Source organism: Lactuca sativa, chromosome 1, assembly GCF_002870075.4.
Source record: "Lactuca sativa cultivar Salinas chromosome 1, Lsat_Salinas_v11, whole genome shotgun sequence".
Lineage (NCBI taxonomy): Eukaryota > Viridiplantae > Streptophyta > Magnoliopsida > Asterales > Asteraceae > Lactuca > Lactuca sativa.
In genome coordinates, this window is record NC_056623.2 from 186,020,370 (window position 1) to 186,039,561 (window position 19,192).

The 19,192-nt window shown below is 36.3% G+C and overlaps 1 protein-coding gene across 1 annotated transcript; it reads right to left on the bottom strand.

The window, feature by feature from the left end:
- Positions 1–213: 213 nt before the first annotated feature.
- LOC111893730 (uncharacterized) lies at positions 214–2,855 on the bottom strand. Its single transcript, XM_023889796.3, has 5 exons — positions 2,594–2,855; positions 1,385–2,293; positions 1,120–1,320; positions 844–1,039; positions 214–605 (listed from the first exon to the last, which is right to left on the bottom strand). The coding sequence occupies exons 1-5, from the start codon at positions 2,720–2,722 to the stop codon at positions 421–423; spliced, it is 1,620 nt and encodes a 539-aa protein (XP_023745564.1). The 5' UTR covers positions 2,723–2,855; the 3' UTR covers positions 214–420.
- Positions 2,856–19,192: the final 16,337 nt, after the last annotated feature.

Below are 19,192 nucleotides of genomic sequence, written 5' to 3' on the forward strand. Positions count from 1 at the left end.
ATTTTAGTGATAGCATTCCAACAAACCTTTAAAATGCTGATTCTTGAGGCTTTCATATTTGGCTCTATATTTGATGTTAAAAAGAAGTCAACAAAAATATAGTTCATATATGAATTCCATATAATAAAACAAATTATCTATTTACTTGAGACAAATCGGTTCATATATGGAATCCATATAATGGAATGTGAAACCTTTAGGACAAATCGGTCATATTACAAACACTAAATAATATTATTATATACAGTAAATTTACCAGTAATATGTACAAACATGTGCGTCACTGATAGACAATTATCTATTTACTTGACATTTCTGATGGACCCCTTGTTTCTTTTCTTTTTTTATTATAAAGAAGTTAATGAGTTATATGCACAGAATTAAATTCTAATGATATGCTAGAAAGAAACCATTATTAAGTCAATGACCAAATTTCTGGTAAATTTCTGCCAGGGCACGATAAAGTGTGGCAGCTGCTGGAGGCTTAGGCAATGAACCAAGCAGAATTTCTTGTGAAGTTATCGACTGTTTTCCATAGAATCGCGAATTTTCACGAGTACGTGTTGTCACAATGCTTCCTTCCAGTGAACATCCCACAAATGCCCCTGAAATGTACACACTATCTCAACATGACTAACAGAAAAAAAATAATAATAATAATAAACTCGACTAGATGGAGTGAAGAAATAAAGGAGGGTAAATTTGCACACCATTTTACCCTTACAACACGTTTCACCAATTTATCCAACAATGTTTCACTTATTTTAGCAACTTATGCAAAATTTACCATGTTATGCCAGGTAAAATAGTGGATACTTTCATAAAGACGAAATTAACCCTGACCTTTTGTACAGCTGTAAGTATAACACGCAGCATATCCACAGGTTCCAACGCGTACATTAGCTTCAGCTGTTCGTCCAGTAATACCAACTGCTGCACTTAAACCAGCTCCAAATGAGACATGAACATCACCGCTGAAAGTCTTCACAGCTTCTTCTGATCTTAAAACAATTATTAAATCTACAAATTCACCTCCACCCTGCAAAAAACAAATCCAGAAGAAGAATATAATAATAAACATTAAATTTAGTTAAAAATAATAAAAGAAAAGTTTCTTGCCTGAGCACCCCATCCAACACCAATAGTAGATATAGCAGAAGGTGGAGACCATGAGCCATCTTCCCTACGCGCAATCACCAATCCAGTTCCAATATTGTAAGTCATCATCATACCAACTTTCACTATAGTAAGTATAGCAAGCCCCTTCGCATGCCTTAACACCACATCAGGAATTGACTTTTCAGGTCTCAAATAACCAACCTGCAAAAATTTTGATAAAATTACATACCCATGAATTGTTAGTTATTTAAAACGTTTATCTTACCTTGCTATAACCTTGAATTGTGTTAGTGGCTTTATATATCTCATACTCCATCGACTGCCCCCATGGAAAATTCAGCCAAGATCTTAATGTGCTCAGATCCGTGACATCATAAGTTGGTAACTGAGCTGCCCGGCTCACTTGATCCATTAAGTATGGCTGAACAGCCTCCAGCCGCACATAACACACATCACACACGCGTTCCATAGCTGCTGCCCGAAATTTCACGGGCAGCAAGCTTCTCCCTTTACTACACTCACCACAGAAAATCCCACCACAAAATCTACAGTGATGTCTGGTGCACATGATGGGGTGAAACCTGATACTACACAGCATACAAGCAGCAGCAGAACTATCGGGCAGCCATTTGGGCGGTTGGGTTTCGAGAATTTCTTGGAGATTACCGAAATTAGCCTCGGTTAGGGTTTGAGCCATTTCTTTCCATGCTTGGTCAATTAGGTTTCTTGAAATCCATGAAACGGTGTCACCTGATGACAAAAGGTTGACTTTTCCACGAGCTGCTAGTAGCATTTCGACTACTACATCCCACATGGTGAGTTGTTTGTCTTTTTCAAGAAAATGGAACCAATCCATGTTTTCATCAGGGAAGATTCCACCGACTGAGGAGAATCCGCGATTCCATTCTTCGTGATCACTTTCTGACATGGGAGGAACGGAAACTGGAATCCAGACCCCGGTTTCTTCAGCAAGCGGTGGATCATAAAAGAAGTATTTTCCTAATATCTTCCGATTCTTAATTGACTCATCATCATCGGGTGATCCTTCAGTATCAGCCATGTGTTGGCATAACAGATTTGTTATCAAGTTATCGCCATTGTCAGAATGTTTGTCATTAATCGTTTCCTCACTTGCGGAAGTAGGAGTTTCACAGTTGTTAAGTGCTCCAATGTCCTGCCAATATGAAGAAAAAAAATTTATGAAAACTCCAAGCGAACTCTCAAATTCTGGTGTTCTTTATTAGTTTCAACGTAATTTTGATATTCTAAGAGAATAAGAAAGTTTATATGAATTTGGAACTTAGTTAATCGATCGAAAGACAACAGTCAAACATCATCTGTTTTTTGTTGGTCGGATTTTTTATCACATATTTCGTAACCACAGTAACAACAATCGAAAGCAAAATTGGATGACTCGTCAACGAATAGAGTTCAATACGAACATCAAGAAATTCATGAATTGCGCAACGATTACCTGATGGGAATCTGAAACTGCGGAAGTTGTTCCATCGCTGATTGAGAAAGGTGAAACCCTAGAATTTAATGTATCAACTATTCTTCCTTGTCCAGCTTCAGCTCTGGAATCCACACTGTTGATTTCCATATTAATTTGAGCATGCGAAATCAAAACCCTAGAAGACGTGTTGATCAACTGAAGAATGATGATCGCGTGGAGTGGTTTGGAAGAGGTATTAGTTGTTTGTTTGGAAGAGGTATTTCGTCCGCTTTACGCCTTTACGTATGTTGATGTTGTCATTATTGTGCAAATATATAGACGAAAAAAGTTATACAAATGGTCCTAGTGGTTTAAAAAACTACAATATACTTATGGTTCTTAAGAAACTTCCATAAATGGTACGTAAGTTTGGAAAACATTACAAATATAACCTTTCTCAACTTTTTGTCTTTTCAAGATGATTTATAATTAAACAAAAAACTAAAAATGCCTTGTAACACCGTTTTTTATTTAACAATTTTAAATAATAATTTTGGGAATTTATAGCAATTTTATACAGGAGATATCAAAAACGTTTAACAAAAACCATTACTTTAATTCTTAAAACATACAAATGGGTGTACCAAAAATATCACAAACATAATGAAAGCCAAGTATTAACAATGATACAAAAGACTATGTCTTGTTCGCGTCCAACTGGTTAATGCCACTCCTATTATGGTTTAGTATCTAAGTCTGAAATACATGCTAACCGCAAAACACATATAAGACAATTCATCTAATAAACTATACATAATTTGAAACAATTAACGTTAAACATCAATATTTCACATATTTATTCATAGGAAGTATTCCTTTCGGATGCAACAACTTTGTTAAAAAATATCTCTTTTGGTTAAAAATCAATCAAATGAATATCAACCAAAATGAATGACAGGTTGTGGTGTTGTAGTTGAAATAAGAATCGAATTGAGAACAAAAATGCAAAAGTGGTTCATAAGGAAAACGTTTGATCCTTGTTAGGATCTCCGACATAAAACATTGGGAGGTGATAATAATCATCTGCCTTGTTTAATTGAACTGATTGAAATTTGAGTTATAGAAATGCAGGTAAGTATACGAGTTCAAATGTTACGACCCCTTCTGGCGAAGACTTCGTCGATCAGGACATATTGTCTTATGATGAGAATTGCTCTTTTGACGACGAGGATATCAAATCTTTGAAATTGGCTGGAGCTTTTCTTGCCAATGCCATTTTCAAACCCTTTGATGTCAGGTCTTAAACAAACTTCGTCTCTTCTTCTTGGGTATGCTTTCCTAAATACCCATTTTTCGGTTTGAAATACCCTTTCTCTGGAATTATCTCTGAGTTTTTCAAAATCACTAAGATCTCCTTCATCCAAAACATGCCTGTAATTTGGAGGATTCTGCTTTGGATTGATCATTTGAACCAATCCAATGGCCTAGGGGTAGGTTTAGCTGAGTTGGCTCATGTTTATGATCTTTCAACCTTTGGGAACTCCCATTTTTTGCTCATGGTCAAACTCAATAAATCTCCTATTGCTATGAAATCAAATTACATATGTTAGAAATTGTTTCGCTATGACACACATGGGAAGAACAAGAAAGTAAACTTAGATTCTATGGAGATAGATCTAAGTGATTCATTAATTTAGGGAAAATACTTGGAATCTTGAGGAAAATCAAGATGAAGAATTCTTAAAGAGTTCATGCAAGTAAATCTAATGACTCGCATGCCTTGTGAATGACAAGTAATATAATATTGTTTTGGCTATAATTAATAAATCAAGAATCAAGAATACTCTTTGGAATCCTAAAAGGATGAATGAAATAATCTTGGTAGTTTGGAAAAAAAATCAATGAAAGAGTTACATTAATAATGAGTTCCTTACTGATGGAGACATTTTCGTTTAGCAGTAAGAGTTTGTGCTCTTAACGAATAATAAAGTATTATCTTGGAAGAGTACAAGTAATACACCTAAGTGGGTTTGATAATAGACTTAGAGTATATTTTAGTAAGTTAAAATGCAAAGACTGTTGGATTTTCTACGCATCAAATACACTTAAACTAGGTAGTGGAAAAATCAATTTATGATATACCTAAGTGTACATGCACCCTAGGATCTATGGCTTCATACTATTTGTAACTACCCTGTGAAAACATAAAACATAAAAAAGAAAACATATCTCTTATGTAGCCCTTGATTTCCATGCTTGAGATCTTGTCCTCCACAAAGTTGCTTAGATGAGAGGATCCAAACCATAATCCCTCTAATGGTATCACACCCAATGACACCAAAGAGTGGAATAAAATAACTAGGAGAATGGTCAATTTCACTAACCTAAGAGGGTTAGAAATCATACCTATGGAGAAAGAAAGAATCGTTGGCAAAACTTCAAGCCAATGAGCAAGGAAGAATGAAATCCCTAAGGCCCTATTTATAGGCTTGGATCCCTTCCTAGGTTTTATACTCCATCCCATGTGGGATGGAATGTCTAGAACGAAATTCACTCCCTTTCCCATGTAGGATGGAGTGATTTTCATCCAACCTTAATTCCATAAGGATTTTGGAACATTCCTGGTTAACCAACTATTTATTAATGAATATTCAACCCTTTAATTAATTAAACTGTTAATTAATTTCCATAATATATTTACAATTAGTTTCTAATTAATTATTAACTATAATAATTAATAAACCAATTTCTCCTTTGTTTATTCTACTCAATTTGGGTCTTAAGGGAAACCTAAAAGGACCATGTCATTGTTAGAAATATTATCAATAGTTAAAGACCTTGGACACTCTTTCCAATAAAGACAAACTATGTGACTAAAATAAATTCATTAGTGACCCCATTGTTGTACTCAATCATTGATGGTTCTCTTGAAGTTTCTTGTGACTAAAAGGTTACTTTACCTTGAGTAAAGATCCCAAGTCACATAATATCACATGGTAAATACTTAGTAAGTACCATCATGATTCTGAGGACATCGTAGTCAACTAAAAGAATCTTGTTGATTCACTCCTTTAAGCTAAAGTAACTAACCAAGGTTGATTGTCACATAGATGTCTAATTTCTTGTAGAATATGATTAGTGTTCTGATGTAACATGGAGTTTCTTAGCTTGATTAAGTATACTCTAAAAGTCACAAAAGATTTATAAGTTATCCCTGAATGGAAGGACTCAATCTAGTTTTTCAATGATCCAGTTCATCCAATCATATTTAATTACAAGTTCAGAAGAAGTAGTGTATTCTTATCTAAAAGACTGTGTAATTTTGTTTTGTTTGGACCTCATTCCTACAAAACTTACTCTTCATTCCATAATGAAGTCATTATCCAATTATAATTCATAAATATATCTATCCATTTTGAAGTCAGCATCCTGTGTAGCTCTTTACGTAAATATCTCCTTCTAAACTAATTATCTCATATACATTCTCTTAGTTCTCCTTAAGTACTCTTAGGATGTTCTTATAGTCATCCAATAACGTACCTATATATCTAATTGGTATCTTATGCTATGTTCACGACATAATCATATACCTAGTCTTGTATATAATATGGCATAAATGATGAATTCATTTGTCAGACAAACATATCATTTTATCTAGCTCAAACTTATGTCATAGGTCCTTTTGAGGCTAGCTCAAAATTAATGTCATGTGGAAATGCTAAGATTCCTCCAAAGGAATCTTGTATCTTGATCTCTTTCAAGACATTGTGAATATATGCATAAACATTTTAAAACTTTAACATCCATCTTTATCTATCTCTGTAGATTTTACATTCCATGAATGTATCTTGTCATTCCCAAGTTTTTCATCTTAGAAATACTTTCCGAGTCAAGGTAGAAGAGCCTTGCATAGTCGGATTGTAATATCTTATGATTAAGTATGTCTCATTAATACAAGATTAGAAATATCACTATGCTTCCAGTAGTTCTTAGTAAACACAGATGTCATCTTCATTTTTATATAAAAGTACACCTTGTATTTATATATTAAAATGATGATTCCAATGTTGAGATGTTTCTTTATATCCATAAGTGGATCTTAAGCTTTATATATTTTGTTCGGATAACTAGGATCTAGAAAACCTCCAGGCTCAGTTATATAGATATCTTCAAGTAAAAATCTATTAAAAGTGATTTTTCTTGAAATCTATTTTCCATATCTCATATTAAGAATATGTAGTTATGGTAAATAATATCCTTGTTGATCCATAGCAACTTATGAAAATGTTTGATCATAGTCAATGTCATGAGTATGATAATGTCATACTCACTGACACGAGAATGGGAAGATCCTTTTATGACAAGCATTGGTTAATGTGTATAGATATCCATATATGTATTATTTCTAAAAGAATGTCTTACTCCTTATAGCCTTGTTATAAAGAGGAAGATTAATCAAGCCCATGCTTGATTATTAGACATTGCTTACATCTCAGTGTTCAAGGCTCTTAGTCATTAACCATATTCGAGATCTGATATATAGCATTTTGGTAGTTGATGGATTTGATAGAAACCATCAAGAAGAACTCATTAATGAGATATTCCACATTTCTCAAGTGTAACATTCGAAAATACCAATGAAAATTTTCATTTTAAATCGTCAAATCCATACAACCATTTGTTCTAAAAACCAATCAGAGAAAAATCTGTCTTTCAAACTTCAAAGTACAACAATAACAATCAGTGTGGAAAACCTATCATCGGATGTTGTGCAGTCAAGCGAGGTCCTTCTCTTTGGAACTGGAAGTACATGAAATGTTTAAATCACAAAACCATGTGCACATAGCTTATTAAGTTCCCCAAAATACCACATAACATACATAAGATAAGCAATGCTATGGGCCACTCATAGTCTTATTTTCACTATCAGCCATGAGCCAAATCGTGGTCTTTTCTTGTCACACCAGGAGCTAAATTCTAGTCATACGTACAAGTGCAAAGAGCCACCTGTTGGTCTTCCATACAAGCATCACAAAGACAACTAGCATCCTACATATAATTGTCAGAGCCAGACATTGGTCTTGCATATAATTGCCAAGAGCCACCACCTGGTCTTTCATACATATGCCAAGGGCCACCACCTAGTCATCCATGCAAGTATCACAATGACAACTAGCATGCTGCATAGTATAGCGAGAAGACTCATCTATCTCACAAATTTAGCTAAAACATAGCTCAATGCCATGCAGATGGTGCTACAACACACCTATCGAATCAAACAAGGTCCAACCTTAGTCTATACTCTAGAACTAGCAATTTCACCAAAAGTCAAATTGGGTCAATAAGTCAACGTTCAAGGTCAATTGTCCAAGTCAACCTCAAAGAGTCACCACGTCCTGGTTAATCCTTAGCCACATCGTGGTAGCTAACCGAAAAAACAGTTAGGAATCCTCACTTGCCACGTTGTGGCATCCAATCCGCTACGTCATGGTTTTTGGTCATTGACAACTTAATGAATTTTGATCTTAATACATTACGCTCTCAGCTCATCTTCCCTAGAAGGCTTCTATAGACCTAAATGATCCCTAAAAATGTAAACTTTATTGACATGCATGCCCCATGTATGTCCTTCCAAAAATTTAGGTCAAAAGATGAAATATGACCTAAAATTTCATGCTAAGTCTCCAAACCAAAACCACATCTTAGATTTATGAGATATAATGTTCTTGGGACTTAGAGAAAGCATAAAGTTGCAAACTTTATCTCTTCTATTCATTCCAACTTCACTAATGAGGCAAAATATGGCAATAAATCTGGATCCAAGAAGCATACAACAAAAAGGTGATAGTTTGAGGACTTATAAGAAGTCTAGAAGCTGCATACAAGGATGATAAAGGATTGATTGGAGAAACTAAGCACCAAAACTTCTTCTTCCTTCAAAACCACCAAAAGCTTGCAAAATGAGCTCAAAAGCTTCAAGAGTGATAGGGTTTGGCCAAAGGTCGATTGGAGGTAATGGAGGCTATGGGTGGAGGAAAACCTAGGCATCACTTCCTTTAAACATGGCCACAACCCGAAAAATTAGGGTTTGCTTTCATATGGTTGCTACAACATGACCCAATACATGCCACGTAGTGACGCACAATAAAACATTTGCCAACATTCTTGGCCATGCCACACGTAGGGACACCTTTCCTACGTTGTGGCCAATAAATCTCATAAATAATTTTTAAATTAATTACACCTAGAATCCTGGATGTAACAAATCTCCCCACTTAAATTATATTTCATCCTCGAAATCATTCCTTATAACTTACTCTACTACACCAGCGAACCCACTCCGAAATCATCTCACACAGATGACCACCTTCCAACATGGCTACCGAAACCCAATCTAGGTAGAAACTGTTGGATAAGGGTGTCTAAGCTAATAACTAAATTGGTATATTCTTGAATTAAGAACAAAGTCCTTTTTTGGGTTGCCCTCATAACTAGTAACTGAATAGAATGACTTTTAGAGAGAGAGAGAGAGAGATAATGATTTATTAATTAGAAATTATATTTATTCATTAAGAATTAATTGAAAATTAATTAGAGTTAATTTTGTGATTTGTTAGATTAATGGAAAATATAGGGACTGAAGGTGATAATGTTCAAAATTTGAGCATTGGAAAATTCTAGAACCTTCCCACATGGGGGACCGTTTTGGAGGAGGCTTTTTAGAGTTTCTAGGAGCATTAGGGAGCAAGAAAAGGGATAAGGGTTATCTAAGGATACCTACCTTATCTATGCCTCCATAATCACCTATATAAACCCCTTAAGTGTTCATTATTTTTGTCCCATCCTTTCTATCACACACAGCCGAAAATTTTCTCATCTCTCCTCTCTCTCAATGTCTTCTAGTTGCTAAGGTTTTAGGTACAAGCCATTAGAGGCATCCAAATTTTGGTTTTTTCTTTCTAAGGAAGTCAAAGAAGGTTTTAGTTGATTAATTGCTACATTAATCAAAAGGTATGTAACCTTAAACTCTTTTGTAATTTCGATAATTCCTATGGCTTCTTGATATTCATAGTTAGTTGCTATCAATAGAGAAAACATAGATCATTTCTATGTTGCATATGAACTTGAGGGTTTAAGAGTTTTTCTGCCACAAGAATTTTTTTTATAACCTAGAAAACCCATCAGTGGTATCAGAGCCTTAGGTTTTCTATTTGATTGTGCACTAAATTGAATTGATTAAAATTAGGGTTTATGAAAATTAAACCCTAATAGCCTAAATTTCGATAATGTTTAGGGTTCTCGAAACCCAATCCTCCACCCTTGTTTTCGAAAATATGGGAGGATCTCTTAGGGTTTCTAGTTTCCTTAATTACAATTTTAAGTGCCTTAAAATTATGTAACCCTTACCCTTTTCGAATACTAGAAGGCAAGGGATTATGTTTAAATTTGCATTATTTAATTAATTCTATAATTTTTAAATAATTATTTAATCCACGTTAGTTAATTAACTTGTTAATTGGTAAATAATATGATTTAAATTTATTTAATTAATTGTTTTATTAAGATAAAAGATTAAATTATCATTTAGGTTAAAATTAATTAATTATTAATTGGTTGATTCGAAAATTAATTTTAAACTTAGTATTTTGAAAGGTTTAAAATACACCATATACTATAGATATAATTAAATGTTTAATATATTATATGTATAAGATGAGTCAGTCAAATCAATATTAGGTCTCATTCACGAAGCCATACTCTAAGGGAGCTATAAGGAAGTTGGCTATAAAATGGTCATTGAATGGGTGTCCACTCTCACCCACCGTTCCCTTGTATGGTAGAGGGTCGTTAGCCGAACGGGTTTGATAGGACGTAAGCTCTAAAAGTATGATACCATAAAGTAACAAAACCTTTTATAAATCCCAACTCTAGTTACTTTAGGAAAAAATGTGAAATGTATGCTAATCCATGAAAACACACATGACTCTTTGTAAGTCGTTAGTGGAGCGTGTGTTGTTAACCATCACCCTAATTTAGAACTATAAAGTTGTGTCCTGGACATATCGAAAAATTATCATTATTGATGGAGCGTGTGTGGTTTACCGACGCATCAATTCGAGATGATAAATGACATAGAGGCTGTCAAGCGGGTTTTCATTGTTATTCACATCTTATTTATGATCCTCGTCATCCAAGTCATAAATTTAAATTTTGAGATTAAACATGCCATTGATAAGATTCAATGAATCTCAAATGATCTAGGAATTTCATGTTAGAGTGAAATTGGTAAATTTGTATTTCCTACCTTGATAAATTCACAATTAGATTACGACATCCCTCTTCTTTATTGTGAATTCTATTTTGAATCCTAGCCTTGAATATTAATTTTGGGTTAAAAAATTAAGGATTAATATCACTAACTAAAAACTATGTCTCTTTATATAGATGTCTGGAAACGGTGATCTCGCTACTACTCAATCTGCCCCCTCCAACTCAAACTTCTCTCTACTCTCGATTTTTGTCAAAAGAGAAGCTCATTGTTCCAAACTACATGGATTGGATGTGGAATTTGAAGATGAATCTTCGATACGAGGGCAAAGAATATGTCCTCGATAAGCCTCTTGTTGAAATCGATCATTCTACCGCTACTCCTGAGGAAATTGCTTCATACAAAAAACACTCTGACGATGCCAATAAGGTTACATGCATCATGGTGGCCACTATGGCACCTGATTTGGCCAAGTTCTATAAGGACTACTGGCCATATGAGATGGTTATCGACCTTGCTGGAAAGTTCCACAAGAAGGCGAGACAAGAGTGCTTCAAAGTGGCCAAATCTCTTATGGAATGCAAGCTTAAGGATGGAGAATCTATTTGCCCTCACGTGCAAAACATGCAAAGGTACATGGAGAAACTACAAAGGCTCAATGTGTTTTTTAATGAGGATTTAGCCGTTGACATGATCCTTAACTCCTTTTCCTCCTAGTTATGATCAGTTCGTTCTAACTTATCATTTGAACAACATGGAGACAACATTGAGCCATCTGCATACCTTGTTGCAAACTGTTGAGTCGGGGATGAAGAAAAATCATACCCCTTCTACAATGAACGCTCATGTCCTAGCCATTTGATCTTCCAAAGGGAAAAGAGGAAGGCTCCTTCCCAATCCAACAGGAAAAGGAAGGCCCATGTTGGAGGGCCTGACAGTGGGTCCAAGTCGAAGCCCAACTTTTATATACATACGATCAGTGATCCAAATGAGCTCACTTGCTTCTATTGTAGCGAAAAGGGTCATTGGAGCATAAGTTTCCCGAAATACTTGCATAAATTGAAGGATGGTAAAATCAAGGCGTCCTCTATAGGTATTTACATTATTCAATTTAATAGCACACAACTTTCTCATTCTTAGGTCCTTGATACAGGATGTGGTTTCCACATTTGTTTTGATTTGCAGGGACTAAGAGAAAGTGAGGAACTGGAGCATGGAAGGCCGTACCCGATCATGGGGAATAGGTGAGCTTCACCTATTACCAAGATTAGGACTTATTTTTCAAAGCATATTACCATATGTTTTTTCATTTGTTTCAAATTACATTTTCATACCGCCCTAACCAAAAGACTTCCCAAAATTATATAGGGGGTTCAAAGATGGAAAAGTTTATAATTAAAAATTTACAATTGACTATGCCCAAAAGAAGTTGACAAGGATCTATGCACTTTCCTACTTTTCTAAAAATCCCTAACCCATCACCCACGGGAAATCGTACTATTGACTAATCTACCATAAACAGACACCAATTCCTAATAGATCAATGATGTCATCTACCCAAGACTGTAGATCGAGACTCCTTAGTATTGTTGTATGGGTCATGCCCTCAGCATGATCAATCCTAAGATCTACATCATGCCTCCATTGTTGCGTCTCTCTCTTCCAAACTCTAAGAATCACTTGTTCTTCGCAAGCAACACCAATACGATGATATTCAATCTATAGAGCAGCTTGATCTACTTGTTGGGTTTTGAGCATTCTAACACTCCTAAGTGTACATGTAACCCTAAATACATTGGATCTATGTTTTCTCTATTATACATGAAAATATGAATATTTCAAGGTATTATCCTAACTAGCATACAAAACAATGATTCATATGGAATAATATAAGTTAGAAGACATACCTTTTGATGTAGCTTGATTCCATGGAGCTTAAGAGCCTAGTGCCCCAAGTGTGACACCTAAAATGGTTCACACAACACCAAATACACTTAGAATAACTTGAGAGAAATGAGACATTTCATGAAATTGGCTAGCCCTCGCCATTCCTTCATAGTGTCCGATTTTTGGGAAGAATAAGATACTTATATAGTGTGTCACAATTAGGGTTACACCATGTAAACCCTAATTGTCATGGCCTTTAATTTCCATGATCCATGGGTACAAAAACACCATGGAGCATCCTATGGGTTTTAGCCCAACTTGATAATCCATGGAGCATTAGCCTACTATACAAGTAAGGATGATTTACACAATCAACCCATATATTTAATTAGTCTCCTTTTGATGTGTCACACCCCAAAACCAAGAACGGCGGAAACGTTCTGGGGCGGAGGACGTCATGTATAATATCAACAACAATGTAAAGTAGTAAACAAGCAACAACATCATCCATTGCATTAATAAAATAATTATTATACAATTGTATTCTGTCAAATTTTGATAAACACTAAAGCATAAATCAAAATGAAAGATAAGTCTTGAACAAGCTCCATCTTCCTTTCTCCTTGCATCGGTACCTGTCTATGATGACCTGAGGATACAAGTAATTTTGAAAGCGAGTATCAGCTTTGAAGCTGGTGAGATCATAAGTATTTAGTGTCTTAATTTGTATGTAAGAATTTGTAAGTCTATGTATTGTAAGAATTTGTAAGTGTAAATATTGTAAGAATTTGTAAGTATTGTAAGAATTTGTAAATGTATATGAATTGTAAGTGTTTGAAAAACCCTAGAATCCCTATGATTCCTTCTAGTATATATAGGTGTCTTCTAACAAGACCTAACTGTTCTGTGTGTGTGTCTCTTGTAAGAGTATGTGTTTTTCCAAAGTATAACTATCATTATCCAAAAATATAGTTTGTACATTTATGTTTAAGTGAGATTATCACTAAAAATATGTAATGGAAAATTAACGTAGTACTAAAACGTAGCTCTAAAAGGACTATTACCGTACTAACTACCTTAAGCCGGGTTTTAGGCTAAGGCACTATGTGATAAATTGCACCATACTATCGACTGTAACAACGACTACGAATGGTCGTAATAACGGAATGACGTTTGGCACCCGCAGACCTGCAGGTCCGGCTGTAGCTAGCAACAAGGTGTAGGATTGTCAATCCAGCATAGATCTATACGCAAACTGAACGCTCCCCCTTCAAGAGACTCTGGCCGCAACTCAAGTCATGAGGTTTTAAGTCATGCTCCGATTTAAATCACAATAACTAACGTATTCTCGTATATGTAATGTAATGTACTGTTCTAGCTGAAATGTAATGAACTGTTCTAGCAAGTATAGTAATGGAATGAACTGTTCTAGCAAGTATAGTAATGTAAACGTCTAGTATAGTTGTATATGTTCTCGTCCTAGTATAGATGTATATGTTCTCGTCCTATTATAGTTGTATATGTAATGTACAGTAATGTTCTAGAAAGTATTGACTCATGAATGAACTGACTCATTGTATGATATTGCGTTCTAGTAATGGTTCTAGTATCTTCCTGAACTACCCATATGGTAGCTTACTAGTAATCTAAGTGGTACGTATGGACATGGATGTATACCCTTGCTACCCAAGGGCATAGAATGAACTGGAAGAACCTTTTATGACTTTATATGTACACATGATATATAACTAATATTTAAACGACCTTCGGACGAGTATCCGATATCCCACCAGACCACATCTCAAGGCGCGAAAAGGAAATAGGGTGGATAGCCTTCCTAAGTCTTTTAAACATTTCTTATATAACTATACATATAGATGCATGCAATTTATAATACAAAAGCATAAATAAGTTTGGTAAAACATTTGAAACATAAATATTAGTTTAAGGAAAGATCGACTTGATGTCAATCTATAAAACAATTTGAAGGCATAAATTTGATAAAACAATATAAGTACAAGGAACATTTGTTTGAAACACAGTTGTAAATAAGTTTGAAATATGATAAACAGAGTAAGATGTACAGTGTAATAAGTAGTTTGAAACATATAAAATGTTTATAAAAATCATTTGAAGGAAACTGTTTGGTAAAACGGCTAATGAGTAGCCAAATCTATTGAATGCTGTATATTAATCACATGTGATTGATGTAATAAATAGCGTAATTCTACTTATTAATCGCATGTGATTGATATAATACTAGCATGATTCTACTTGTATCCCCCCCCATAAAACATTTAAAATAGTTTAAAACATTAGTTAAGGGGTATGAACTCACCTGCAGTAAGTGACTGGAATTGAACGGGCTGTTATCGTACGGAAGGATCGGACAAGTGCTTGGTGTCAAGTGAAGACTTAGACACACACAATGATCCTAATTACATATGAAGACATATGTATATAAATAATTAGAGATTTAATCACTAACTATACAAGTATAAACATTTAAGCGCGAGGACAACACTTTTGGTCAAGTGCTAGGAGGCTAATGGGTTGCAACAAAGGAGTGCAATGCCCCTAATGGGAGTTTAAGGTCAAAAGACCATATTCATTGGAGTTTACGGCCCAGGGGAGTAAGCTCCTGGCCGTAAACTCTCAACCAAGGCTTGGAATGGTACTTTGAATTGCTACAACCTTAGTGGGAATTGTTTCAAGGCCTATGCAAGTGTTTGGGCACTATAATGACTCCTTTGGGGAGTTTACGGCCCACAGACCACTTTCCCTTGGAGTTTATGGCCGTAAACTCCCTTGGGAGGGTTCTTATTGTCCTTTCAAGTCTCTATAGCAACTAGGGATAAATCTTGGCTTCAACACTTGGCTTAAGAAAGGTTTATGGCACTAAAGGGAACCATTTTATGGAGTTTACGGCCATAGAACTCTTTGGTCCGTAAACTCCCTCACACATGGGGTTTTTAGAATTTTAACTAGTCCAAAACTCATCTAGGTACTTGCCCTAAAAGTCTCATGGCCTAAGGAAGTGTCTAGGGTGTCCTTTGACCCCTTTAAAGGAGTTTACGGCCCAAGAACCACTCTTGGCCGTAAACTCTTGAATACATGTGCTTTTCTTAAGTTTTCTAGGTTCTAAACATTTAGGAGTACTTGCCAAAATAAGGTCTAAGCCTTAGGGAAAGTTTGAAAGCATTTTGGAACCTAAAACATGGAGTTTACGGCCCAAGGAGCTTCTTGGCCGTAAACTCCCTTATAGAAATGATTTCTAAGGGTTTTGTTGGTACAAGGCATGAGTATAAGGCTTCTAGGTTTTTGTTTATGGCCTAAGGAAACATTAGGCACTCATTTGTGCCATCACTTGGAGTTTACAGCCCAAGAGATGTTCCTTGGCCATAAACTCCTCAAACTACATGGTTTTGATGTGGTTAGGTGTCCAAATTAGCTACAAGTCTTAGAGGGTAATTGTCTTAAAGCCTTAGGGGAGTTTAGAGCACATTTAGGCCCTAGAAAATGGTGTTTACGGTCCAAGAAACCCTTGGGCCGTAAACTCCAAAACCTAAGTGTTCTTGGATGATTTCTAGCCTCAAATGATTCTACATTAGGTCCTCAACTAGTTGCCTAACATGGAAATGGGACTAGATGGCCTTTAGGCCTTGATTTGGAGTTTACTCCCCAAGAACGTTCTTGGGCGGTAAACTCCCAGATCTTGTGTTTTGGACATGTAAACAATGTTATAAAGCATATAACAAGTATTAAAATACATTTAGGGAAGTAGACTCACAATCTGGGATAAAAACCCGAAGATCCGTGAGAGAGAAATTGGATTTTCTCTTATTGGAATTCAATTAATGAACCAATTTGGTTCAGAATTCTATTTATAGTCCTTAGATTTTTGGCAGAAAATATTTCTATTTTCGGAATGGATTATAATGACCTAGAGTAATGGAATTACAGTGTTGCACAGAATCCTAGTGCATCCACTCTCCTAATAACTCCTTAGGTGTAAAACCCTGAAAACTGCCAAACTTGTTCCATAAGTCTGAACTTTCACTGTAACCGCTCTACTTCTATTGGATTGAAATGGTTTGATTAGAATGGAAAATTTCGGGTTGTCACATCATCCCCCTGTTAAAGTGAATTTCGTCCTGAAATTAGAATTTAGGCAAGGAAGTATGCACGAATGATCGAGACGTGAGGAGGAACTTCCTAATCGATTGGTTCTAGCACACTTAAGTGAAATCGGGCTCTCGGTTGGCATTCCAACGAACCTTCACTAACTGGCGACGGCGTTGCTTCGTCCGCTTGACCTCTCGGTCGAGGGTCACTACGGTTCTAATACGAAGGCGAGGATCTCGACGAGTGGACTTGTAAGAGTCCTAACGGAAAGGTATGGTTTCACAATTGAGATGCGACGAGTAGAAAGTACGTTACTGAGTTCGCGGAGTAGGTCTAGTTTGTGCGAGGTACAGGACCGATTCTGATAAGGATCTCAGAGGTCCTGTCTAACTTGGATTTAGCTTTCCACGCCTTACGAAGCGTATTAAGCCATTCCCAGAGTGAGTTATCCTAAAGAACTTGGTCACTCACTCAGAATCTCAAAGGTTCCTTTTCTTGCGTAACTTCCCAGTCAAAGGCCACCCTTTCCTGGGTCAAAGTCGTACGAGTTTCTGTAGCTTGCGAGGAGTTCTGAATGAACTAAGGCGATAGGTCGGTAAGACCTAGAATTTGGCAAAAGACTGTCGGCGTCTCTGGTGTCGATAAATGCTCAATGGTTTTTGACAAATTGAAAGAGTACTCAAAATTTCCCACATTACTAACAGTGTGTCCTAGAAATTTGACTCTTCAATTTCAAAACTCGTGCCCAGAGAACTTTGCTAAAAGTTCCTTTGTAGGAATGTTACCATGGGTTTTCTTCTTACTACGAGGGTAGATAAGTAAGTCATTTCATGGAGAAATGACGAATCGATCCAAGAAAGAAAGACGTAATCCTATTCATTTAGCTCCTGAAAACCATGGTCGTATTGGTCCTATTCGAAAGGTATCACTACGAACTCAAAGTGTCCGTATCGAGTTCAGGAGATAGTCTTCCGGACATCCCTCCCTAATACTCGAACTGGTGATATTCGGATTTCAGATCCATTCCTAGAAGTAGTTTCTTTCCTCACGTTTGCTCAACCATTTTGTCTATGTGAGGCAGAGATAACGATTTATATGAAAATCTTGACGGAGTCCTCGATATCCGAGGCACATACGATGCAATCCGTCGATCTTTGGAAGAATATGACCGGGGTTCCCTAGTGTGAGAAGCCTAGTCCTCTAATTCTATTTCTGTGTGGTTCGCTTAGTTGTTTGCACTGTTCTGGTATCTCCGTGGGTGTTAAACTATAGGGCGATCTATTTTCGGGAGTCGTACTGGGTTCTAAGTTTGTTCACATGACGATGTGATTACTCGTATACTTAGGCAGTTTCTCCGTCCTGAAGTTCATATTAGAATTCATACCTGGTTTCACCATCACAATTTCGGGTATACGAGTTGCATATAATTAAGGTTGAAAAGGTAGTCGAATAAATGATTCTTCTTTAAGCTCACATCCCATTGGGGAAAAAGAAGTTAAAGTGGAATCATCAATTCTAAACCTGTAGAAGCTTGATTATATATAACTCTTATGTATACCTTCCTCAGTGATAGATCATCCGCATGAATTCCTGGATTGAACTCGACGTACTGCACGAGTGATACCTCGGGGATTTCTTCGGAAAGAAAATAACTAAGAGGTACTCCTGGCATGAGTACTTCGGAGATTTCTTCGGAAAGAAAATAACTAAGAGGTACTCCTGGCATGAGTACTTCGGTGTTCTGATATGACGGCTTCGCTGGAAGAGTGATCTAGAAGATAGAGATGTACGTATGAAGCTGTTTTCGTGAGGATCAAATTTAATCGAGTCATATGATAATGTCGGAATCATACTGAAATTTAAAGACATTAGATTTGAACATAAGACGTTTACAGACAAAACACAACCGTGCAACCATGAACAAGAGTTACAGTACTTTAGATTTACCACAAGACTATCGCTGCGGATAAGATATACTACAAAAGACAAGTATACGCAGCACGAGAATTCCTATACAGACAGGGTCTCGCAAAAGGTAAGACTCTAGTTGCACTAGTTCTAGATAGTTTATAAGTCTGTTACAACGAAACGCCTAAGTCATATTTAACGTGGTTCCGGAGCAGGCTCTCCTGCAGCTGTGATCCTGAGAATCTTCCCGTCTATGCCAGAGTTCTGCGTTATCGGGCAATCCTTCTTGAAGTGCCCTATCTCACCACATTGGTGGCATGACTGGCTAGTACTAGCCTTGGTGACGGGATTTCGGTGTTTAGCCAGTGTTATGTGGACACGAGTGCCTTCCTCATTACTCCACCTTGGAAATTGCTTTCTAAAGCGTTCTGCCGGAGTTGCCACTGGTG

Excerpts from the sequence above, each read along its gene's own strand:
- LOC111893730 (XM_023889796.3), bottom strand. The coding sequence starts at position 2,722 with ATGGAAATCAACAGTGTGGATTCCAGAGCTGAAGCTGGACAAGGAAGA. Across the intron at positions 1,321-1,384 it reads CAATTCAAGGTTATAGCAAG|GTTGGTTATTTGAGACCTGA; the intron begins GTAAGATAAACG and ends AAATTTTTGCAG. Across the intron at positions 606-843 it reads TACTTACAGCTGTACAAAAG|GGGCATTTGTGGGATGTTCA; the intron begins GTCAGGGTTAAT and ends TGTACATTTCAG.